This window comes from Lepidochelys kempii, chromosome 12 (genome assembly GCF_965140285.1).
Source record: "Lepidochelys kempii isolate rLepKem1 chromosome 12, rLepKem1.hap1, whole genome shotgun sequence".
In the NCBI taxonomy this organism is placed as follows: domain Eukaryota; kingdom Metazoa; phylum Chordata; order Testudines; family Cheloniidae; genus Lepidochelys; species Lepidochelys kempii.
In genome coordinates, this window is record NC_136391.1 from 5,586,004 (window position 1) to 5,610,726 (window position 24,723).

The window sequence follows — 24,723 nt, forward strand, 5'->3', positions numbered from 1 at the left end:
CTCTGTAGGACAGAGCTGGCCCTGACTGCTGTCCAGCGAGAGGGAATGAGTCGGGAGATCCCGTGTGGAACAAGCGTTGGAAACCCTAGAGGAGCAGGCTGCGGCCAGGGAGTCTCCTTTTCTGGTTCAGCTGCCAGCAGTGAGCAGCTAGCACTGGAGAGAGAGATGAAGGTCCCAGAGGGACAACAGACCTCCAGATCCACATGCATCAGTTCCTAAACCTCTCTCCTCTTTTGCATGGGAGCTGCTTGGAACCTGGGGGGCCAGGGTATGCATTAGCCTAGACTCCATGGCCTTTGTGAGTAGCTAGAGTTCTCTCTGTACTGCCTGGCCTTGCTCTCTCCTTCAAGCTGTTGATTTCTTGCCATCAGTTAGATGATGTTTGGAAAAGATATTTAGTGAGAATTTACGGTAACAAATGAACTTGGATTCGTATATAAAGATTATTTTTATACCTTTTGCAGCAAAAGAAAATTGCCTGTAATATTTGTACAGTGTTCTCGGAGTGAATAAACTGAACCTTTCAGAGCCTCCTGTCAGCCCTTGAGCACAACCAAGCGTCGTCCAGTTGGCCATTTCTGCATTAGCCGCCCTCCGGGTTCTTTAGCAGGGTGCTGGGCTTGCTGGCTTGCACGCCTCGAGACACGATGCCCTTATGTCCGGGGGCTCCTGGTCCTGCCGCTGTTCACCAGCTGCGTCCGGTCTATAGTTGGGGTTAGTCTGAGCATTTTAGAGTTGTCAGTTTTGTTTGTGTGGACATATCCACTGGTCGGACCAAGAAATGAGTCAATCCTTGGCTGGGCTGGGGCCTGTGTCCCAGCTCGCTCCTGGAGCTCTAACCATTAGGGACAGAGGCCAGCAGGGCCATCTCTTGCGCATGTGCTCTGCCCCGCACACCTGTGCGGAGGTGCAGTCTGCTCTGTGCCTGTGGGAGCGGGGGCTCAAAAACATTCAGTTTAAGGGCATCTTATCTGGGTTTAGCATCTCCTGGCTCTTAACCAATTGAAGCTGGAGCTCACTGGCCTGCTTTATGCTGAAGAGCCCTGTACAGGTAACTAACTGGGTATGGATCCACCCTCCCTTCAGAGCTGAGAGCAGACCTTGGTCCTGGGCCATGGGGAACCTGTTCCCCCTTCCCCTGACTAGGGCTGAGTGCTGGCTAACGGGAGCAGGCAGCAACTGGTTCATAGGTGGCCATGAAAAAGGGGGTCCTGAGCTAGTCCCTCTGCCATGGGGGCTGGGGCAAGCACTGTCCCCCCCATGGTCTTTCCCTGTGGGGAAGGGGGTGAAGGACTGAGCCACAGACAGTCCCACAGGGAACCAGGGCTTGGCTTAAGTGCTAGGGCTGCCCTGGGATGCTCCCTACCACCCCCATGCTTCCCTTAAAGTGGGTTTCCAGGGCTGGTGTCAGTTTGCTACTGTTAGCAGTTACTGACATCAAGGTATTCTCTTGCTGCCCTGTCCCAGTTTGCTACCTCTCACCTTTCCCTATCTTCCGTCAAATTGTGGTGGATGGTGGTTCATCTGTCATACAAATATAAGGATTGAAAGGGACCTCAGGAGGTCATCTAGTCCAATCCCCTGCTCAAAGCAGGACCAATCCCAACTAAATCATCCCAGCCAGAGCCTTGTCAAGCCTGACCTTAAAAACCTCTAAGGAAGGAGATTCCACCACCTCCCTAGGGAACCCATTCCAGTGTTTCACCACCCTCCTAGTGAAAAAGTTTTTCCTAATATCCAACCTAAACCTCCCCCACTGCAACTTGAGACCATTACTCCTTGTCCTGTCTTCTGCTACCACTGAGAACAGTCTAGATCCATCCTCTTTAGAACCCCCCCCTTCAGGTAGTTGAAAGCAGCTATCAAATCCCCCCTCATTCTTCTCTTCTGCAGACTTAAACAATCCCAGTTCCCTCTAGCCCCTAATCAGTTTTGTTGCCCTCTGCTGGACTCTTTCCAATTTTTCCACATCCTTCTTGTAGTGTGGGGCCCAAAATTGGACACTACTCCAGATGAGGCCTCACCAGTGTCGAAGAGAGGGGAACGATCACGTCCCTCGATCTGCTGGCAATGCCCCTACCTATACATCCCAAAATGCCCTTGGCCTTCTTGGCAACAAGGGCACACTGTTGACTCATATCCAGCTTCTCGTCCACTGTAAACCCTAGGTCGTTTTCTGCCGAACTGCTGCCTAGCTCCTCGGGCCCTAGTCTGTAGCAGTTGGCTACTGTACACACAAACACACACATTTTTGTACTTTGGACAAGCGTTGTACAGCGTTAAACCTCAGGCATCTTGTACGTAAAACCTTGAAGGGAGGTATGGTTGTTTCTTTGTCTCTGTCCATTGTAGATTAGGCCATGGAGTTTCTATAGTAAACAAACAGTTAATGCACACCAAAACTAGTGCAAAGCATTGTAAACGGTAGATGAAATACTTACGGATACCTTTTAAACACAATCTATGAGGCAGAACATTTACTGTTGTTCCTTATATAGACACTGCACCTCTCATTGTCAGTGTTACGCATATTGAACAAGTTTTCAACCCTTTGATTTTGCCAATACATAGTCAACTTGTGGGAATGAAGATCATTGAAATGTATCATAAAATATGTAGCCTACATCAAAGGCTATGAAATTAAAATATGCATTTAAAAATATGAGCAATTCTGTAGAAAAATCAGTTATTTATGTATGCAATAAATAAAGTAACAGAGTGAAGTGTACACTGCAGTGGTGGCAGGATGGGGCTTACTTACAGAAATAAGGATTTTTAATAAGTTACAGGGCAGAAGGGGAATCATGTTACTGGAAGTCCAACACAGTATCATAGGATTCTTTGAGGGAGGTAACAGCAGAAGTATCCAAGCTTGTGTCGCCTACAGGCTCAGAACCAAAAAGGCAAATTAAAAGAACCCAAACTATGTATTTCATTTAATTACTTTCAGGTGCACAGCTCCTGAGATTTGCAGTCTTGAGGTTACGCCGGGGGGGGTTGTAGATCTGTATTTAGTAGAAATTTGCCATGGAGAAGCAGCCTTGAGTGAATATTTGAGAACCGAGGTTTACACACCAGGGATGATGTGAAAAAACACGGCCTGCTGCTGGAGAGAAAGGTAACGGCCGCTGACAAAGGCAACAGATCCCCTTGGGGGATCAGGGGAAACTGAAGACGTTTCCGCAGGAGCCGTGGAAGGCCGGCTGCCTTAAAGTCACATGATCCCCAAGAATAAAGTTCGGTGTTGGGAAAAAACCGAAGACAAACGTAGCATTAGCAACGCGTCTCGCCACCCGCGCGGGAAGTGCTGGCCGGAAGGATGGACCGAGGCGCGGCTGCTGAGGCTACCGGCGAGACAAGGTGGGTGAGGACTAAGAAAACCTGTCGCGGGCCCATCTGCGGAGCGAGGCAGCTCCAGGCAAGGGGCGCGGGGGCCACAGGCCGCCGCGGGGCTCCGCCGCTTGCCCCGAGCCGTCAAGCCGGGTCTCGGAGCAGGCCCCGGGGAGGGCCGGTGGCCGCTGCACGGGGGCGAGGGAGGGGACGCCCCGCCGGGGCCAGGGGCGAGCCGGCGCGGGGCCGACGCGGCTCCGGGGCGAGCCGGGGCCGGGCGCGGGGCGGCACCGCTCTGCCGCCGGGGCCGGACCTGGGGTGGCTCCACCCCGGGTTCCCCCCGCGCCGGCTCCGGCCCCGCCCCGAGGGCGGGGACACGCGGCCCCGACCCGGAACTGCAGGCGGCTCCGCGGGGTCCCCGGGCCGGTGAGTGCGGCGGGGCGGCCCCGGAGCCCGGGCCCGAGGGGGCGGGCCGGGGTGGGCTCGGTGGGGGCCCGAGGGGGCGGGCCGGGGTGGGCTCGGTGGGGGCCCGAGGGGGCGGGCCGGCTGGGGGCTCGGTGGGGGCCCGAGGGGGCGGGCCGGGGGCCCTGGGCCGGCTGGGGGCTCGGTGGGGGCCCGAGGGGGCGGGCCGGCTGGGGGCCCTGGGCCGGCTGGGGGCTCGGTGGGGTGCCCTGGCCCAGGAGTGAGCCGGGTGAGGTCCGTGGGGTGCGGTGGCCCACGGAGGCGGGCCGGGCCAGGTGAGGTCCCTGGGCCGGGCCGGGTGAGGTCCCTGGGCCGGGCCGGGTGCCCCTTGGCATCGGGCACACCCGCTGTTCCTTCCCGCCTGCTCCATGGCAGGTCCCAGTGTCCCCCCGCCCCTCTCCCTTCGGGGCTGGTGGGTGTAGCTGAGCTGGCAGCCCGAGGCTCGGTTGTCCGGCCCGGCTTGCCCGGCCCAGGGCAGACATGCTCCGGCAGCTTCAGCCTGGCTCTGTGCCAGCCGTCCGCTCCCAGCCAGGTGCTGGAGCTAGCTGGGCCTGTCCGCCCCATGACACCTTCCCGCTGCCCTTTCCCTGCCCGCTGTGGCCGCGCTCTGCGTTGCAGACACACCGGTTATGTAACCGGAGCGTAACTCAGCTCGTTGAGCCCTCCCGAAAGGCCTGCAGGTGAGCTTACAGCCTCCAGCGTGGCAAGAGGCTGGCAGTGGGTACGTTTAGGACGGGCTTTCGGGACACTACAGCCACCCCCTGGGAAGAGACAATGCGGGCGACCTAGAGAAACATTACACAGAAGACTGCAGAGGAAGCCACATCCATCAACCACCCGCTTGGAAGCCTGGACACACCGGCAGGAGACCAAAACGCACGGCGAATGCCGGCGGACGCTCTGAGGGCGTGGGAGGATTTTAAAAAAAGAAAAAGACCTCTAACTCTAACCCCCTCCTCAGGCTGGCTGCCCAGCATCTGCCGGCTTGCGCTTAGTCAATTTAAACACCGCTGGTAGGAAATGAAGGATACGTCTACACAGGGGTAAAGAACCCGCCGCTTGCCCTGGGTCAGCTGTGTAGATGCTTCAGCTGGAGCTCTGGGACCCTGTAAGGGTGGAGGGCAAAGCCGCCGCTAGGAATAAACAGACTAAGCAATTGCTTAGGGCCCTGAGCAGCTCCGGGGTCCCCCAGTTGCTTTTCAAATATGTGTTGGGCGGGGGAGGAAATATTCCTGCTTAGGGCCTACAATGGGCTAGCCTGAGCCCGAGTCTCTACACAGCAAATTTTAGCTCCACCTCGTGAGCCTGGGCCAGCTGTGGCTGCACTGTGGACCTTTTAGCTCTGCGTAGACCTACGCTAACAGGCTCTTTGCCGGAGAGGATTTTGCTATCTACCGCGCTGGTCAAACACCACAAAAAAACCCGTTTCAAATCCATCGATCAGCCATTCGCAGTGAAACGAGGGTTTGCCGAGCCCTGTTTGACGATCGTTGTGGGTTCCTCCTTCGCTTTTGCTGCTGCTCTTCCTTTTTTCCCTTCCTGGCTGCCCTCCGCTTTTTCTTTCTCTTTCCTGAAATAGCCTGGTGTCTCTTTTCTTTCAGTCTTCAGAGCCAGCTTCCTCTTTTCCCTAAGCCTGGATTTGTGCTGGACATGGCCCACCTTGATTACCATGCACATTGTAGGGAGAATGGTCACTTTGGATGAGCTATTACTAGCAGGAGAGTGAGTTTGTGTGTGTGGTTTTTGGAGGGGGGTGAGAGCACCTGGATTTGTGCAGGAAATGGCCCACCTTGATTATCATGCACATTGTGTAAAGAGTTGTCACTTTGGATGGGCTATCACCAGCAGGAGAGTGAGTTTGTGTGTGGGGGGGTGGAGGGTGAGAAAACCTGGATTTGTGCTGGAAATGGCCCAACTTGATGATCACTTTAGATAAGCTATTACCAGCAGGACAGTGGGGTGGGAGGAGGTATTGTTTCATGATCTCTGTGTGTATACAATGTCTGCTGCAGTTTCCACGGTATGCATCCGATGAAGTGAGCTGTAGCTCACGAAAGCTCATGCTCAAATAAATTGGTTAGTCTCTAAGGTGCCACAAGTACTCCTTTTCTTTTTGCGAATACAGACTAACACGGCTGTTACTCTGAAATCTTCCCACTCTGTACACTTTCTACCTTCCAGGTATTTTCTCTCTCCCTGTCATCCGCCTATCAAATCCTACCTGCCTCTCCTACCCGCTTGGACATTTTACCAGAGCCCTGCTGACTAACTCTGCTGGCTGCAGGGTGATGGTAAAGCCCGGGAGGGGAGCACTGATCAGGGCAATTCTCTGCCCCTCTCTCCGGCTGCTGCCTGTTTCTGCTACTTTACCCCTTCTCCAGCCTTTATTTTTGAGTTTCCCTGCCGCTGCCCGTAGTTTCTGGGGCCTCTGAATGAAACTGACTGGATGCTTTAGGGCCAGTAAAAGAGCAGTGAAAGACTGGTCAGTGTTTACTTGGCTGCAGCTTGTGGACTCTCTCGAGCCACGGCTGAGGTGGGGGAGTAGACGGAGGGCATGTTGACACTACTGAGCTGATGCTGAAAATGGCCCCCTAGACATGGCGTACGTCCACGGAAGGGGTTTTTCTGCCGGCGTAGTGACTTGCCTCCCCGAACGACGTTAGCAATGCCGACAGAAGCACCGTTGTCCTGCATAATCAAACGCAGGCTGGATTGCGCAGAAGTTGATGGCGCTCGCCCGAGGGCGTGTTCTTCTCACCCTGGCTGAGTGGGGTTTTCAGGCTGTGCCCCTGGCCGTAGCCCCTGATGGCCCTTTGCGTCGGCTTCTGGGTGGAGAGCTGCTGATGGCTCATGGCGGGTGTGGGCTGCTCCCATCTGACCGGGGTCCCGCTGGTCTCCTGCCCAGTGTAGGCGGTCTCTGGAGGACTGTAATTCTCTGGTGCATTCATTAAGCCTTCGTTCATCTTCGCCCTGCCCATGTGCATTCCCGGTGGTGGGTGTGGTACCACCTGGCACACTTGAGGGTGTGCCAGTCCCATGAGCGTGATGCACGCAGGTGACTTCTGAGTGGTCATCGCGACTGAGTGCCCCCCCCTTTCTCTTTCAAAGTTGCTGTGTGGGGCAGGGAAGGCTCCAAGCGGGAGCCAGAGAACCGGGACCATGCCGCCCCCCAACGACGTGGTGAAAATCGCCATTCAGATGATGGGAGCCATCCCGCAGCTCATTGAACTCAACCAGGTAACGTCCTGCCTCCTGGAAGGCCCAGCTGGCGTGGGGGGGGCTCCTGCTACTGGAGGGGAGCCCGCTGCCTGCTGGCAGGGCAGGGATGTGTCTCGCACGGTGTGCTCGGGTGCCGTGCCGGGGGCGACGCCCGGGCCACGCTCCCCACATGCTGTTTCTCTTTGTTTTCAGGCCAAGCCCCTGGCTGCAGTTGTGAAGGAGGTTTGTGATGTGTGAGTAACTCTTCTGTCTGCTCTCTAGCCATGGGCACAGTTTGGGGGCCACCGTCCAAGGTTGTGGTAAAACCCACCTGGGCAGCTGTGGGGGTCCATGGCCCTCCACCTGTCCTGGGTGGGGGACTGGGGTGCCCTAAAGCAGCCCGTGTCTCTGTCCCCCAGGGTGCGCCACCCCGGGCAGATGCAGAGTCCAGGGCTCTCTGGGCAGCTCTTACCCCAGCCCCGGTTTCCGGCCAGGCCGGGGGGCAGAGCCTTGAGGGAAGGGGAGGAGCAGGGGGCAGGGCCCTGTGGTGGTGTGGGGGGGGCCCCAATAAATGTTAATCCGCCTTTGTTGGAGGACCATCTCTGAGAATGAGCAGGCCCTTTGGGGGATGTCTTGCCCCTCCCGCAGTTCTTTGGCTGGCCCCTCTGCTCCCCATCCCAAAGCACGTGCCGTGCCCTGCCCTCGGTGCAGCTGTGTGGCACGCCGGGCAGTCGGCAGGCAATGAGCGTGGGCGGAAGGTGGAGACACAACTCTCTCCCGCTGCAGGTGGACCCTGGGGAACGCCGAGCACTATGCCCTGCAGTACGTGGATGGGCAGCAGACGTACATCACCGAGTCGGTGAGTGGCTGGCAGCACGTGAAGCTCTCGCTGGCTGCTGGAGCCCTTTGGCCAGTTCTGACCTACAGGTTCTTCATCCCGTTTTCTTGTCTGTCTCGTCATAGAACCGTGTGGAGATTAAGAATGGGAGCATTCTGCGGCTGACCACTTCTCCGGTACGTCCCACCCCTACCTCCTTGGCCTGCTCCCCCTGCTCCAGCCCGTATTCTCCTCCCCTTTTTGTGACTGGAGAGTCAGAGCTAGACACAGATCCTGCCGCTGACTCCCTGTCAATCCCCTGTGCCTCGGTTTTCCCAGCAGTAACCTGGGGATAAGGATTCTGATTTATTGCAGTGCAGTTCCAGGGGAATTAGAGGCTTGACTAGTGTTTGTAAAGTGCTTTGAGATCCCTGGGGGGATGGTGCCAAACAGTATTGCTATGGCTCAGGTCTGGCTTCCCGCTTCAGCCCCGCCTTGGGACTGCTCTGGTCTGACCCCTCTGTAGTGTAACCTCTTTACCCAGTCTCTCCCTATGGGATTGTCCTGGCCCAATTTCCCCCTCATCCCATTGGGATCCCCAATCCCTGATGTCCCCTCTCGCTGTTCCTGGTCTCATGCGGTGGGATGACGCTGGTCTGACTCCTTCCTGGCTGGCAGGATCAGGAGGCAGAGCGGCTGCACAGCGGGATCCGGAGTAACAACCTGGACGTGAAGGCAGACTCCCTGAAGAAGCTGGCGAACCTCTCCCGAGACATCACCTTTGCCCAGGAGTTCATCAACAGGAACGGCCTGAAACAGCTCTTCCTTATTGTGGAAGAGGGGAACGAGTGAGTGAGTCGCTCCTCTTTGCCCCCCCAACATCCGATGAATTCTGCGCCCGCTTTGTTCCCCTCTCTGTGCCCGTGTGCCTGGCTTGTCTTTTTCCCCAGCCCTCTCCCTGGCGAGGCTGTGCAGCCAGGGGCGGGAGGGTGCCTTGCAGTACGCGCTCTGCAAGCCTTGCTCACACCATGCCGCTCTGGAAGTCTGGAGGACAGGAATGGAAAGGCCTCTGCCGGAGGCCCTGGCAAGGCAGGACTTGCCCCGTGTAAGTTTGCCCATCCCAGATGGTCCATCCCTCCCTGGGGAGACTGTTCCGCAGCCCGATGGATCTCGCTGCCAGGAACCCTCCTGGTCATCCTGTGGTGTTCTGCACCCCATTGCTGTCGTCACTGCCTCCCACGTGTACCCCCCAGCTGATCCCTCGCCCTCCCTCAGTGTGAGAGCCCCGGATAGTCTGTCCCCCTCTGTCATCGCTTTGACCTAGCTCTTTGGCTTCTTCCTTGGTCTCGGCTTTTCTTGCAGCACGTGTTCGTTCTCCCTGGGCTCCCTGCGGGCACCTGCACGTTTCTGGCTCCCAGGCGAGGGGAACACCGTGTATCGTGTTGTCTGGCAGCGCTGCATGTGCGGGGAGTTAGACTGCGCTGTGGAGCATATGCCTGAGGCCGCAGAATTCAGGCTGTTACCCTGGATTTCCTTGAGGCTTGTACGCTTAACTGTGCAACCCTAACGTCCTGTGTCCTTCTTGGCGCTTTCCGGGTCTCCAAACTCCTCCTTGGGCTAAGGGAGAGGCTGATTGCTTGTACCGAGTGTTCTCTCTCCAGTGCTCATCCCCTGTCTCTTTCTCTCGCCCTCTCCCTGTTTTCTGTCTCTCTAGGTGTTTCTAATGTGCCCATCGCTGTGGTGTCTGGGCGGCTTTGTCCCTGCTGCCCTGGTCTATCGAGCGGCGTTTCTGTGGGGTCCCTGGGCCCCCTCTCACCATGTTTGCTGTTCTGTTGCTCCAGTATAGGGGAGATTCTAGCCCACACCCTGAAGGCCTTCATGGAGCTGATGGAGCATGATTTCGTCTCCTGGGAGACGCTGAGCCGGGCCTTCATCAGAAAAGTAAGTCACTCCCCAGAGCCTTGGCAACCCGCCGTGCCAGGGCGGCTGAGCCAGTCGTGTCTCTGACCGCCCGTTGTTACAGATCGTGAAGTACGTCAACGCGAGTGGGATGGACGCCTCTGTCCAGCAGCTCTCCCTGTCCATCCTGGAGAACATGGTCCCGAGCAGCCGCTCCCTCTTTGAGCTGGTCAAACACGAAGTGACCCTGGATCGCCTCCTCACCCACCTGCAGGTGTAAGTGCAGCCGACTTTCAGCGTTCCCCGAGGGTGCTTCAGCCCTGCTTGGCCCTGAGGCCCCGCCCCCTCCCCTGAGTCTCCGCCTCTTCCCAGCCCCGCTCCTCCTCCTCCTCCTCCTCCCCCCAGCGCCTCCCGCCCGCCACCAAACAGCTAATGGGTGGTGGGCGGGAGGTGCTGGGGGAGGAGCTGATGGGTGGGGCCTGCCGAACAGCTGATCGCCCTTTTTTTCTTTTTCCCCGGGGGTGCTCCAGCCCCAGAGCACCCACGGAGTCGGCGCCTATGAGCACAGCACCAGCTGTGATCCCATCCTGCCTCTGCCGGCCTGCATCTCCTCGGCCTGCCCCGCTTCCCTGGGGAGAGCAGTCTGCAGCCTACTCCAGTTCCCTGCTCCTCTGCCTTCCTTTTCCACTATGATTTCAGCCCACCCCACTTGGCTCCGGCTGGGCAATGTTCTCTACCCCCTTTCCCTCACTGGGACTTGCCCCTCGGATGTTTGCCGCCATCACGTCCTGGCTTAGCTACGTGTAGCTCCGTCCGCCTGGCTCGCTCTGTGTTGCCCTCCAAGTTTGTTGTTTCTCCAGGCTTCCCATCTAGCTCTGGCTGGGAATGAGCTCCCAAGGCAGCCCCCAGCATGCTGGCTGTCATGCCCTGTAGCCTTTTAGAGACAGGCGGGCCTGTTCTCCCCTCTGCTCCGTCACATCGCAGACCCTCACTCCTTTGCTGGGTGTTCTCATTGTAAGGTCCTTCAGCATTGCTGCTTCCCGGCTTGCGCTCTCCCGCTGAAGCTCTGGTGCCAGTAACACTCTCAGCATCGGGGTTTGGCCGATCTGCGGGGAAATCTGAGCTGGCGGAGCCATGTGCCAACTCTGAAATGAGCCCCGGCTTCTAGGCAGTTACAGCCCCCCAGGAGAGCAGGGTCTGGGGGTCTCAGCGGCCCCGGAGCTGGTCCTAGACTTGTTCTCACTCTTGGTCCGGCCGGGTCTGTAGCGAACACTCTCTGGTTTCTCCTTTATTCCTCTTTTCTCCGGTCCGTAGCCATGGTACGTTCCTGCCCCGGCCAGCCCAACTCCATCCGACTTTGGGAACGCTGCGTGCATGGTGTCGCCTCTCCTTCCCCCTGGTGAGCTCGGCCAGCCTCCCCCGACACGGGCTGAGGAGTCAGGCCTGGCACACATGACTGCTCCTTGCCCTGCTCTCCCTCGCCAGTTCTGGAACAGCCCCTGTCCTCCTTGCTGGGCGGCAGGAAGTTCGTGCCGTAGCGCCTGAGTGGGGGGAGCTCCCCCTCCTGCCTGGGTTTAAATCCCTCCTGATAAGCCCTGCCAGCATGGAGCAGGCGTTCTGCGCCCATCTGCTGACGCACAGCCTGGCAAATGCAGGCGTTTGCCTCACCCTGCCCGCCCCAGGCTCTCTTCTCTCTCCACTGTCGACTGGGTCATGGGCCCAGCAGGGCTCTGCCCTGGCCTTCCTCTCCCCCGTTCTCTCTTCAGGCCCCTGAATGCCTTTCAGTCTCTTCACTCTTGTGCCCACTCTCTGCAGGGAGCCTGCTGCCCTTACGATGCCCGTCTGTGCCCTGGGACCGGGCGCCAGTGGAATGTCCCCTGATCTGTACCTGGCTCGCAGATGCCTCCGGCCGGCTTCCCCACTGGGAGCTGACAGCTGGGGGCAGCCTGGTGGCATGGGGCCAGCCAGGCTGGGAGAAGAGCTGGGAGCGGGCGGCTCAGGCCCACCCTCCGGGCTAGTCACGCTAGTGATTCATCTCCTTGCCCCTAGGACCAACCAGCAGCTGCAGCTCAAAGCCATGGCACTGCTCATCGCCCTGCTGCTGAATGCCAACGACACAGAGAGGAGGGTAAGGTCCCCTGGCCCGCTCCCGCGGCCCTCTGAGCTGGCCATGCCCCTGGGGTCACTGTGGGGCCGGGGGCGAGGAGGGAATGCAGTCTGTCCACCCAGAGTGTGGGCTGTGAGCCCTCTGAGAAGGGCTGTTTGGGAGTGGGGGGGCACTAAATGTGCTGTGGGAGGGGAGGACGGGGGCTGCCTGTCCGTGTTGGAAAAGACAGTGGTCAGGTCAGGGGGGCCGGGCCGGGCCGGCTGCCTGCCTGGGCTGCGCGTGGCACCCCCTGGTGGTGAGCAGGGCAGCCAGGGGTGTTGCACTGCTGGGTTCCCTTAGCTGCCTCACGAGGCGCTTTGCCTAGAAATGTCCCCATGCTGCTAGCCCCGGCTCGGCTCCCTGAAGGGGGCACCGCTGGAGCCCTGGGGGAGAGGAGGGGCCAGCGTTTTAACTACCGTGTTGTCTGACCCCCCTTGGGCAGGTCAGGAAGACGCAGGGCCTGACAGCAATAGCTGGTGCCTGTCCGCGCGAGGGCTCCGGCGGGCAGAGCTCCACGGATGATTGCAGCCCGGGGCGCTGGCTGCTTGTCTGGAGCATCCTGCTGAGTCTGCGCTGTGCTCCCCGGCCCAGCTCCCCCCAGGCTGAGGAGAGGCGTGTGGCCGAGGGCACAGACCAGGGCAGGGCAGCTGGACATGAGCCTGGACTTTGCCTGTCCCACCTCCACCCTTCCATTGCCCTGCGCGGCGCCGAGAATGCGGCAGGGCCTAACTAGCCAGCTGCTTTATCGCCCTCTGTGCCCCACGCAGAGCCCCACACAGGCCACACCCGCAGGGTCCGGCCTGGGCTGAGTGCCCTGGGCCCACCCCTCGGCTCCCTGCTCCGCCGGGTGCTGATCTGGGCTGGACTCTTCCCCGCGAGCAGGAGGTGCCCGGGCTCTAGATCCTTTCATTTCCTGCACGCCTGTGTAATTCTCAGAGCCTGCCTGTTTCCCCCACCCAACCCCACCTGGGGCGGCCGGGGAAGGTCAGCTGGCCTCGCCCAGTGCTTGGCCCTGTGGATTGGTGGGGAAAGCGGCTGCTGGAGGAAACCGCACGGGCCCGGCGGAGTGGGCTGGGCGAGTCTCACCGGCTCTCTCCCTTCCTAGGACATGATGGGCTATCTGGGCCAGAGGAAAATCCGGCAGTTCATTCACAAGGTGGGAATGCAGAGAGCTCCTGGCCTCGCGCCCCGCCCCTAACGGTCTGTGCATCCTCCCTGCCCCCTGGCTGCCGCCCCTGGGCCAGGTGTCTGTGCGCCCAGAGCCCCTGCCTGTGGCGTTTCTGTCACCCACCCCCCCGCTTTGTGCCAGCCTCCTGCCAATGCTGCTGTGCCCTCCCTCTCCCCGCCCTGGCAGCTGGGGGCCTAGACTAGACTAGACTGCTGCCTCTGTCTAGTGCTGGCCCCAGGACCCCTGCGCCCCGCAGCTCTTGCCCCGGGAGCGGGTCACGGAAAGCTGGGGTCCAGGCTGGGGTCAGTGACGGCCTTTGTTTGGGGCTCCTGTAGAACATTATCCACGCCTCGGAGCCGATGGGGGATGAGATGGCCCATTATCTCTACGTGCTGCAGTCCAATCACCCTCAACCTGCTGGAGTGGAAGATGCGGACCCCCATGGACCCTTATTCGCAGGTCTGACGGGCCCTTGTCCCCCTGTGGGCCTGTCGGGTGGGCGCTCTCCTCCCCCAGGACTCCTCCGCAAAGTGTCCCCCTCCCACCTTTCTGCCCTGCCACTTCTCCCCCCTCCTTCCCCCACTCCCCAGAGAGCTGAGCCCCCAGATTGGACCACTCCTCTTTGCTTCCAGTCCTACTGAGAGTTGGCTGGCAGGGATGGAGCTACTGCCCCCTGCTGGTGGAGGAGGCACGGCTGTGCTGTGTCAGGTGTGCCCAGGTCGTGTAGGGCTGCGTTTCTGAGTGCTCAGCACCCACGGCTGGAACTGGCCTTTCCAAGGGTTCAGCTGCCAGGGTTGGGAAACTCATCTCAGAAAAGATCATTACAGCTGGAAAGGAACAGAGAAGAGCAACAGAAATGATGTGGGGGATGGAACAGCTTCCGTATGAGGAGAGAGGAATGTGGCTGGGACTGTTCGGTTTAGAAAAGACGACTCGGGGGGGGGGGGGGGGGATAGGATGGAGGTCTCTAAAATCATGACTGGTGTGGAGACAGTGAATAGGGATGTGTCATTTACCCCTTCACACAACACAAGAACCAGGGGTCAACCAATGAGATTAACAGGCAGCAGGTTTAAAACAAACAAAAGGAAGTACTACTTCACACAACGCGCAGTCAACCTGTGGAACTCCTTGCCAGGGGATGTTGTAAAGTCCAAAGTATAACTGGCTTCATAGAAGAACTAGCTAAGGATGAGTGGGGTGTCCCTAAGACCGACTGCCAGATGCTGGGACTGGATGACGAGATGTCACTTGATCATTACCTGTTCTGTTCATTCCCTTGGAAGCACCTGGCACTGGCCACTGTCGGAAGACAGGATACTGGGCTAGATGGACCATTGGTCTGACCCAGTGTGGCCGTTCTTGTGTTCTTATACCTCTGAGCCAGGCGGCCTGGTCCCTCCCCCGTCCATGGGTTTGTTCAGCTGGGCCTCCCCCCACTCTCCTGTGTTGGGACCCCGCAAAAGCTCTGGAGTTTTTGTTTGCTCGCTGGGGGGACTGTGGTCCTGGGGGCGCTAGACGGGGTGGCCTGGTGGGGACAATTCCTTTCCCAGCAGGGTCTGAGCTTTGCCTGTGGGATGGAGCTCGGGGCGGCAGCCCTGCCTTGGCCTTGCTAGGGTTGGATCGAGGCATCAGCCAGGCCCTGCTCTCTCCGCAGGAACAACGGGAGCGTCTCCAGTCCCTGCGTCAGAGCGCCTTCGAGTCGGAGAACGAGCCTTCTGCCGGCACCTTCGGCACGGAGCACCGGCGCTCTCTGTGCGTCAAGGGAGTTCCGCAAGCTGGGCTTCCAGGTGAGTCGCCGCCCAGACCTTCCCCTGGCCAGCAGCCCCGGCCCGCTCCGAACCGCCCTCCCCTCGCTCGCTCTGCCTGGAGAGCTGCAGGGGCCATTTCCACCTCGGCGGTCAGGAGCTAAGAGTTGGCCTGCGAAGGCAGGAGCCGTGCGGAAGCGTGGCATGCACTGTTTCTCCCCCGGCAGCCCCCGCTCCCCCGCGTCTCTTGCCTTCGCAAGAGAGCCGCGACCAGCAGTTGGCTTCTGTCGGTGTCAGTTCGGGTTTGGGATTGCGGACGCACGGTTTGCACCAGGGTGTGCTGGCCCCTTAAGGGAAGGCCTTGCCCCCTCCCACCCTGTTTTGGCCCTTCGGGGAGAGGCGTTGTGCGGGTGGGGGCTGTGGGCAGGAAGCAGTGCATGCTGGGAAAGGGAGGGGGTTAAAAACTCCTGCTCTGGGTGAGAAGGAGCCTAGAGAGACCTGAGGCAGTGTGTCCTCCCAGGGCCCTTGCCCTTGGTTACAGGGTCTGACCCATCCCCTCTAGAGGGCAGCTCAGTGCCCACCCCTTGAGCGTGGGCTTTGGGCCTGGACCAGGCAGTGGCATGACTGTCCTCTCCAGACTCAGCTGTCCCTGCTCCCCAGGGCTACGTCCTACTTTGTCCCGTCTGCCTCCCTGCCCCTTCCACGGGACACTTCAGCAGTGCCCTCCCAGCTCTGTTCCTGGCTCTGTCCCCACTGCTGGCCCTGGGTCAGACCCCAGTCACTGGAGAGCCCCCCGGCCAGGGGAGAACCCCTACCTGGACCTTGGCCTTGCACCATGTGAGACTGCAGGATCCTCTACGTCAGCCAAGAGGTGGCTGGAGGACTGGGGTTCTGGGGCCAGCCTGGGACCCCAGGCAGGCTGCTACCAGGACAGCCAGGAGAACGTACAAATGGCAGCTCTTTCCCATGTCTGATAGCCTTGCTTCTGTGCGCTGCATGTATTCGGTCGATCCCGTCTGAGCTCAGCATGCCCCGTTAGGGGCCTTCAGTACGCGCCGCTGGCTTGGGGAGCCTGCGTCCTGGCCCAGGCTGTGCATCCCCACGAAGAGATGCGGAAATCTCATTCGGTTCTCACTGGGCCGCCCGGCCTCATCTCAGCCCCTTGTTCCCCAAGGCGCTGGTAATCCTGGCGTTAGCACAGCGAGGTCTCTGGAGCCGTAGTGAGCCCGTGGGACAGTGACCGATATGTACCAACTGTTCGTATCGGCATCCTAAACGGCAGCCCTCTCCTTGCACTGGGGGCTCTGCCATTACGGTCGGTCACAAAACCTGCATCCTCTTGTGTCCTCCCAGAACTACAGTAACCCTGCCGAGGACCTGCAGCACGCGCCCCCGGGACTGCTGGCCCTGGACAACATGGTCTACTTCTCCAGATGCTGCCCGAGTGCCTATAGCAGAGTGAGTGTATGTTACCGGCTCGTGAGCTGTACCCCATGCACAGCCCTGGGAGGTTTCTCCCCGCTCTCCGGGTTTGTTTACATGTGGACCTACCTTAATCTGAATTAACTTTTCTGTGTAGACGACCCTTTATTTCTCGTAGCTGGAGAGGCCCTAGCGGTAGGTCTGCCTGGGCCTTCCCATCCTAAGGCCAGTTTGTCAGTTATTCGTAACCTCCTCAGCTGTTCAGCCAACGTGCTCACTGCTCTTTGCCTCTGGCTGAGGCTGATGGGTTTGGGAGTGTTGAGCCAGGCTGTTCTGATGGGCAAGGAAAGCCGTAACTACGCTCTGGGTACAGGTTTTGGCCCGCTCTCATGCTGAAGCAGGCGGGCTGGGCAGCTGAAATTTCCCATGGCCCTTGGGGCACCAGAAGTGCTTTCAGTGCTGCTAAAAACCATCTCTGGTTTGGCTGAGAGAGAATAACGCAAATATCCTCTTTGCACATGGGGAGTGAGAGAGCTCAGGAGCCGGGACCCAGCAGGACGCAGGGCGGGAAACGCGGGCAAATTCCCTGAAGCAAAGCGCTGGGTTCTCTGGTTTGTGCTGCACCAGGGGTCAGACTGGATGAGAACAAGGATCCTTTCTGTGCGTCTATGAAAAACCTACAAATAAGTGCAGCTCAGGTTCTGGTAGCAGCATGCCACCCCCCCGAAGTGCTGAGCAGGGCAGGGCTCAGCACAGTCCCGTCGCTGGGGACTGTGGCGTAGGATGGATGGTACCGTAGTGCCCTGGTTCTGGAGCTGGCCGAGATGCCAGTAAAGACATGGTGCCCTTGCACTGGTCTGCCTGTCTCTTCTCTGGGCGTCTCCGGCAGCATCTCCTTTCAGTTCCGAGGGAGCCTGGCTGCTTCGGGGCATGACGCTTCCTCGTAGATTTCTCACTGCCACTGAATTCTAACCTGCCCGCCCTGGGGGGCCGGGATCCCTTTGCTGGGGAACCTGGACCCCGAGCTTCCTGGCCACTGTGCAGCTGGTGGGAGCCTTTGGGCTTGGAGGGGGTACACTGACCCTACCCATCCCTGCCCTCGCTAGCCCGCCGTGCCGCCCCCGCCTGGGAGAGCTCTTTGGCGGCTCTGCCTGCCCGGGGGCGTGTGCACTCGGGGAGCTGTGACGGGGCCTGTGTCTCTCAGTTTGTCCTTGAGAACAGCAGCCGTGATGATAAACACGAGTGCCCGTTTGCCCGGAGCAGCATCCAGCTGACCCTGGCCCTCTGCGAGATCCTACATGTCGGGGAACCATGTGAGTGCGCGGCCCCTTGCATCTGCTAACGTAGCCCATCCAGAGCCCCACGACTCCCGGCTGGGTTAGGGGGTGGGCGCAGCCGAAACCAGTGGGCATCACGGATCCTGGCTGGGTTAGGGGGTGGGTGCAGTCAAAACCTTGTGGGTGTCCTGGCTCCTGGTGGGGGGGATGGGCGCAGCCATACCCTGCAGGCATCATGGCCCCCATTTCTGGGACCTCCTGGTTGTCAGGGTTTCCAAAAAAGCAGGGAAACCTGGTCCCATTTTGTCCTTCTTGCCTCAGGCTCGGAGACGGCCCAGGCCTTCTACCTCATGTTCTTTGGTCAGGACCACTTCTTCGAGGAGCTCTTCTGTATCTGCATCCAGCTGCAGAACAAGACCTGGAAGGAGATGCGCGCCACGCAGGAGGACTTTGACAAGGTGAGCCCCACGGGAGGACACCCAGAATGCTGCCATGTAGCGGGGTCTCCAGGGTCTCACAGGGCAGATGGGATCTGGACAGATCTGCACTGTGGAGCGGGATCCTGTGCTGATGCCCCAGGTGGTGCAGGGCGCTGTGGAGCGGGGTCCCGTGCTGGCATGATGGTGGCGTGCGCCCCGCAAGGGGTGTGGGGGGCTGTGGAGTGGGGTCCCGTGCTGGCGTGACGGTGGCGTGTGTCCTGCAAGGGGCGAGGGGGGCTGTGGAGCGGGGTCCCGTGCTGGCATGATGGTGGCGTGTGCCCCGCAAGGGGCGTGGGGGGCTGTGGAGTGGGGTCCCGTGCTGGCGTGACGGTGGCGTGTGTCCTGCAAGGGGCGAGGGGGGCTGTGGAGTGGGGTCCCGTGCTGGTGTGATGATGCCGTGTGCCCCGCAAGGGGCGAGGGGGGCTGTGGAGCGGGGTCCCATGCTGGCCTGACGGTGGCGTGTGCCCCGCAAGGGGCGAGGGGGGCTGTGGAGCGGGGTCCCGTGCTGGCATGACGCTGCCGTGTGCCCTGCAAGGGGCGAGGGGGGCTGTGGAGCGGGGTCCCGTGCTGGCGTGATGGTGGCGTGTGCCCTGCGAGGGGGGCTGTGGTGCGGGGTCCCGTGCTGGCGTGACGGTGGCGTGTGCCCTGCGAGGGGGGCTGTGGAGCGGGCTCCCATGACGATGCCTTGTGCCTGCAGGTGCTGCAGGTGGTCCGGGAGCAGATCACCCGGACCCTGTCCCTCAAACCCACCTCCCTGGAGCTGTTCAAGACCAGAGTGAACGCGCTTAACTACAGCGAGATCCTGAGGCTGCGGCAGACGGAGAGGATGCACCAGGAGGAGACGCTGGCCGTGCCTGTGCTGTGAGTGGGAGGGGGGCTGGGGCACAGGGAAAGGGACCCCTGGCTCTGTGTCAGGGGCTGCAGGGGGAGTCCCCTACTCTGCGAGTTGGGGTCCGGGGTCCCCAGTCTGAGCGTTAGGGGTGGGGGTCTGCAGTCCTTGCTTCGAGCGCTGCAGGGAGGGGGTGGGGTCCCTGCGCCAAGCGCTGGAGGGGAGCCCTGCGTTCGGGGGGTACCTGCCCATGTCCCATCTCGCCCGCTCCCCAGGGAACTGCGAGAGAGGCTCAAGCCCGAGCTCCTGGAGCTGATCCGCCAGCAGCGGCTCCTGCGCCTCTGCGAGGGGACCCTCTTCCGCAAGATCAGCAGCCGCCGCAGACAGGGTGAGGGGGCCTGGGGTCAGGGCAGCGCCGTGCCCTGGCACGAAGGGGATGGGGCGCCCGAGGTGAGCACGCCTGCGGGGGGCAGAGAGTGGGCACTCACGTACGTTGGCTGAACTCCGGAGACCAGAGGGGCTGAACTGCAGGAGCTAAGGGAGACAGAGAGGTTCATGAGGGGACCCCATGGAATGGTCCCACCCCCAGTCTGGCAGCCCCTGAGCTGTTGAGGAGGATGCAAGTTTCGGGGTAGGAGAACTCCAGGCAGGTGTGTGGGAAACGATCCCAGAGTCGGGACCCTCCCGATGATGTCATGGTGTCCTCTCGACCTGAGGATACCCTGCAGCAGTGCAGAAGTAAGGGTGGCATGGTATGGGGGGCGCGTCACTTTTTGGGGGAGGTCATCACAGCCTGAAATATTTTCAAAGGGGGGGATGGGGGTCCCAGCAAAGAACGTTGGAGAATCCTGGATCTAGCTAGACTTGCATGCAGTGCTGGGGAGGAGCCGGTGGTCATGGTATGTGTCAGTACCAGTGACACAGGGAAAGGCAGGAGAGAGGTCCCGGAGGTCAAATTTGGGTTGCTAGGTGAGAGATTACAGTCCAGGGTCTCCATGGCAACATTCTCTGAAATGCTCCCAGTTGCAGGCACAGGGCCGGTTAGACAGGCAGAGCTGCAGGGTCTCAATGCACGGGTGAGACCATGGAGTTTGGAGGAGGGGTTTGGGTTTACTGGGAACCTTTTGGGAAAGGGGGAGCCTGTATACGAAGGATGGGCTCCACCTAAACCAAAACAAGACCAGCTTGCAGCCATGTAAAGTAAAAAGGTCGTAGAGGGGTTATTAAACTAAGGGCTGGGGGAAGCCGACAGGTGCGGAGGAGCACGTGGTTCGGACAGACACCTCCCTGAGGGGAGGAGGAGATGTGCGTCCCTGGGTGAGCTGCAGGCCCTGACTGCTGCTCCCTTCCCGTCCCAGATAAGCTCTGGTTCTGCCGCCTGTCCCCCAACCACAAGGTGTTGCACTACGGAGACGTGGAGCCGGGGGTGCAGAGCCCCCCCATCGAGAGCCTGCCGGAGAAGAGTACGTGACAGCCAAGAGGGGGATCGTCCCTCACAGGGGATGTGATCGCAGGGTGCCGAGTAACAAATGGGGCAGCGGCGATCGGGTGCTTCTGTTCTCTCTCTAACACAGAGCAAGGGACGCTTGGTGGCTGAACGGTGGGAAATTCCAGACCGATGCTCTTCCCACAGGGGGTGGTTAGCCTGTGGAACTCATGGCCACAGAAAACTGCTGAGGCCAAGAATTTAGCAAGATTCCCAGAGAGAGTGACTATGGAGCGGCCAGAGCTGGCATCGTTCATGCCAACACTTGGCCTAGACAGGATATTAACTGTCCTGCTTTCGGGCTTCAGCTGGTCTGTCTTAGACAGCGGGGGCAGCGCATCCCCACCTGCTCCTGGGGTTCGGGCACTGGCCTCTGAAGCAGCTGGCGTTGGCTACTGAGGGAGATGGGGCTCCGCGTAGATGGGCCTTGGCTCTGAGCCTGTCTGGTGGTGCCCAGGCTGCTGAATAACCCCAGGCTGCTGGCATGTACCTGCCCTGCCCAGCACCCAAGGGGGCTGTCTTTCCTCCTGTGCTTGTCTTGCCAAGAGACCTGTGCTGGGCTCCCTCGGGGGGTGCATCTGCCGGGGCTTGGGCTGAGCCACCTGGGGTGGAGCTGGTGGGCGGGGGGAGCATGCTGGGCTCTGCTGAGTGCCTCTGTCCCCCCAGTTCCCGTGGCCGACATCAAGGAGCTGCTGGTTAGCAGGGAGTGCCCGCACATGAAGGAGAAGGGCTCCGGGAAGCATAACAAGGTCAGCAGCTGCTCCCTGCCTGGCCACTAACTCCCCCCCACCCCGGGCTCTATACAGGCATGGGTCTGTCAGCTGGGTCCCGGGGGTGGGGCTGCCTGCCTGCCCGATAGCATGCCTCCTTCTCCTTGTTATCCACACTGCGCTGGTCCAGGGAAGGCAAAGTGAGCACAGAGATCTGGGCAGGCGCATGCTGCAAGGGCAGCTGTGAAGGGCCAGCAGCCGCCCTGTGTAGGCCACCGTGAGCGTCTAACACCCCTCGTGCTGGCCGGCAGCGCAGGGCCCACTGTGGAACCTGAACGGGACAGAGAATGAGAGCCCAGCAAGGAGGCACTGAGCTGGGCGCTCCCCCACGGCCCTGCGAGTTCACCAGCTCCTTGGGTTTTCCCCGCCTGGAGATCGGGGGTTGCTGACATCGCATGTAGGCCTGGGGCTTGTCCACACAGGAGTTACCAGGCAGCCAAATCGACGGCGCCCCAGCTTGCTGCACGGCGCCGTCCCGGCGAGGCTGGGGCTCTGCACTCACATGTTGCCTGGCCACTCGCGGTGCAGCCCAGCCCTGCGACATGTCACCGCAGGATACAGCCCTGTCCGCTGCCTGCCTGGGCCCTGTGCTCTGCACAGCCCTTCCTGTCCTTGTGCAGCTGCACCCAGGACTGGCAGCTGGGAGAGTGAGATGCACCTGCTGTTTCCCCACAGGATGTCCTGGACCTGGCCTTCTCCATTAGCTACGACGTGGAGGAGTACTACCTGAACTTCATCGCTCCCACGCGCTACGAGGTGAGCCTCTGGCTGGGACTTGGCTCCTGGGTTCAGGGGGCCCGTTGGACCAGGTTGTAGCTCAGATTCGGCCGTGGGCTTGGTGGGTGACCTTGGCAGAGCCTCTGCCCCTTTGTCTGTTTCCCCATCTGTGAAAGCAGGAGGCGGCTCCCCCTTGGCAAAGCCCTTCAGGCTCTGTGAAGGGAGAGTGCATGGCAGGGCTGCTGGGGTCTGTGCGGACAGACAGCAGGGAGCAAGGCGGGCACGTGGCACAGAGCTTGTTACCCGGACACGGTGTTCTGAGCTGTAATTCTCCGAGCGAGCCAGCAGTGCCCACGCCGCTCTGGGCAGTCCCACGATGCTGGCGTTGCACCCCACTGCCAGTTGTCGGCCAGGGCTGCGGGCAGTTGTGCCTTTGTACGTCAGTGGGGCTGTGCCTTGTGGAAGGCGGGTTCTGCAGTTCACTGCCCACGTGTCCTCAGAGGCTCACAGACCAAGCCTGGATGAATGGGAAGTTACTATTTCCCTCAGCCCGGGCCAGAGGTGAGGGCCCTTGGGGGTGTTGTAGGATCGATCTGGGGGCATGCACCTGGCTGAGATCAGATTGGGATGGGAATATGGCACAGGTGGAGAGGAGGTGTGCCTGGGCCTGGATCAGGAAGGGCTGGAGGAAGAGGTGTGGCAGTGGATGGGCGTGGAGCTAGAATGAGGCATGTGAGATGCCAGACGCCTCTGAAGGGAGGGAGGGTGCACAGTGGACTGCGTGGAGAGACAGGAATGCAGCGAGGGGGGCGCACTGGGGGACAGGCGTTAGCACTGTCCCTGCCTGGAGAAGACCCTCCATGCAGGACTGATGTTGAAACAGTGCGACTTTGCCCATAGCCAAGGCCCTGGGGGTCAGACGGGGGCCAGGGACTGAGCTGTGAGGTTCAGTTCTGGCTGTCCAAAGCCATTTTGGGACCGGTAAAAACCCAGCTGCCGGAGCCTTCCCCTGGTCAGGGGCTGCATCTGCCCCTGTGAATTCCACCCCGGCCTGCTGCCGTCCCCTGGCCTGTTTGAGGCGCGTGGCCGAGGGGGCATGCCTGTGGCGCTGGGTGGATTGCGGTGGGTGGGAGACTCGGGTGGGTGTTGGAGGCGGGCAGGGGGACGACTACCCGGAGGCTGAGGCCAGTGTTTGGTTGCCCCTCAGTTCTGCCTGTGGACGGATGGCCTGAACGTGCTGCTGGGCCGGGAGATGACGAGCGAGCGAACCCAGAGCGAGCTCGACATCCTGCTCTCCATGGAGCTCAAGCTGCGCCTCCTGGACCTGGAGAACATTCCCATCCCCGACGCCCCTCCCCCCATCCCCAAGCCCCCCAGCAATTTAAACTTCTGCTATGACTTCAGCCCCATGGAACAGTGAGGGCAGCCGCCCCGGCCATGGCTCTCGCCCTGAGCCAGCCCCAGCTCCCAGCCCTGCTAGCGGCTAGTCTGGACCAGAGTCTGCGCTGTAAGGGGGAGGAAGGGAAAACCCGGCTCCACACTGAGGCATGGGCTCAGGCACCTGCTGCAGTCCCTCCTGCTGGGCAGGGAGCAAGTAGGGGAAGGGCTGGTGGGCAAGGAGACGGGCTCCTACCTGGGCCATGATCTCCTTTCCCCCTTGTCCTGGTTCTGCCCAGGGGGAGCCGCAGAGCCCTGGCCCCTAGTGACTGGCTCCACTCCCCAGGCTGAGCCTGCCCCTTCCAGCGGGGGCCTTGCTCTCCTGCTTGCTGCCTTGACCGAGCGGGGCTGACCCAAGTGCCTTATTGCCCCTCTCTGCACTTGTGCTGCTGCTGTTAATGCGCCGTGGGGGATGGCCTTTGTCTCCCCGCTCCCCACAGCAGGCTGCTCCTGGGGTTTGACAGAACCTTTGGCAACCCGCTGGGCCCCTCGGAGCCGGTGCCACCCTCCCACAGAAGTCCTTAACTGCAGCACTGGTATGATACGGTGCCCTTGGGTGCACCCCAGGGAAAGACTCCGAGATGGAGAAGGTACGATTCTGTGCGGCCCCATGCTCCCCCTGCCCCTCTCTGGGTGATGTGACAGCCTGGGCGGGGGGCCAGCAGCCCCACTGTTCTTTATGGACAATAGGGCGTTTGGGGGGAAATCTGCCTTCCAGCACCTAAGGCGTTAAAGCTGCTGGGGCCACATGGCTGAACGACTCACTGAGCACAAGGAGAAACTGAGTCACTTCCGGTCCCCTCTCCGAGCCTCCCCGAGCTGGGATGCTGGCACCTGGCTGGTGGGAGATGATGCTAGGCACGGGAGGGCGCCTGCTGGAGGCTCCACTGTCCCTCGGGGCTGATGCCTGTACACCAGGAATCCTGGCCAGGCTGCCAACGCCCCACGGTGCGCGAGGGGAGGGGAGCCGAGCCATCCCTGGCCGCAGCTCAGCACTGTCTCGCCCCATCCTACCGTCTATCCTGCTCCAGGCATCCCCTGCATCCCTTAGCCATAATGCTGCACTTACTAACCGGCCAGCCTGCTTCCCTGGCCCCTCACCCTGCTAACGGGAGCCCCTGCACTGTACCTCTCCAGCCTGGTGCTTCTACTTAGAAAGGTACGCCGTGGCACCAGGCCCTCCCCATGCCCTCTATAGGGGCCTGTAATAATACTAAGGGACTAACCTGCCTGATGTGTCTCAGCACTGGACCTGCACTGTCCCCTGCCCTGGGGCTGGAGAGGGCTGAGAACAGACCCCTTCCACCCCCCAGCATTTGGACAATAAACACTTGTACGGAGAAACCCACGGCCTGTTTTCTTGTTTCCACCTGGATTACTCCGGCCTCCTTGGGCTGGACCCTGGTTATCTGCAGCAGCTGCAAGGCAGTGACTTCTGTGCTCGGCTGCAGCATAGCGCCCCCCTCGGGCAGTGCTGGCAGAGGGTGGGCCGGGGCCCCAGGCCCTCCCGCTTTGCACAATACACGCCGTCAGTGGGG

The 24,723-nt window shown here is 60.5% G+C and overlaps 1 protein-coding gene across 1 annotated transcript in view; it reads left to right on the forward strand.

Moving 5' to 3' along the window:
* The window catches only part of ELMO3 (engulfment and cell motility 3), a 31,807-nt gene extending 7,278 nt beyond the window's left edge, over positions 1-24,529 (forward strand). The window contains 22 exon segments of the mRNA XM_073307263.2: positions 6,901-7,029; positions 7,204-7,244; positions 7,777-7,849; positions 7,954-8,004; positions 8,486-8,655; positions 9,649-9,748; positions 9,831-9,982; positions 11,756-11,834; positions 12,958-13,008; positions 13,356-13,421; positions 13,423-13,479; positions 14,678-14,785; positions 14,787-14,810; positions 16,122-16,226; positions 17,395-17,503; positions 17,789-17,925; positions 18,644-18,807; positions 19,051-19,163; positions 20,134-20,238; positions 20,928-21,010; positions 21,707-21,787; positions 22,956-24,529. Coding sequence (XP_073163364.1) covers positions 6,952-7,029; positions 7,204-7,244; positions 7,777-7,849; positions 7,954-8,004; positions 8,486-8,655; positions 9,649-9,748; positions 9,831-9,982; positions 11,756-11,834; positions 12,958-13,008; positions 13,356-13,421; positions 13,423-13,479; positions 14,678-14,785; positions 14,787-14,810; positions 16,122-16,226; positions 17,395-17,503; positions 17,789-17,925; positions 18,644-18,807; positions 19,051-19,163; positions 20,134-20,238; positions 20,928-21,010; positions 21,707-21,787; positions 22,956-23,168 — 2,160 coding nt within the window. The 5' untranslated portion in view covers positions 6,901-6,951 and the 3' untranslated portion in view covers positions 23,169-24,529.
* Positions 24,530-24,723: the final 194 nt, after the last annotated feature.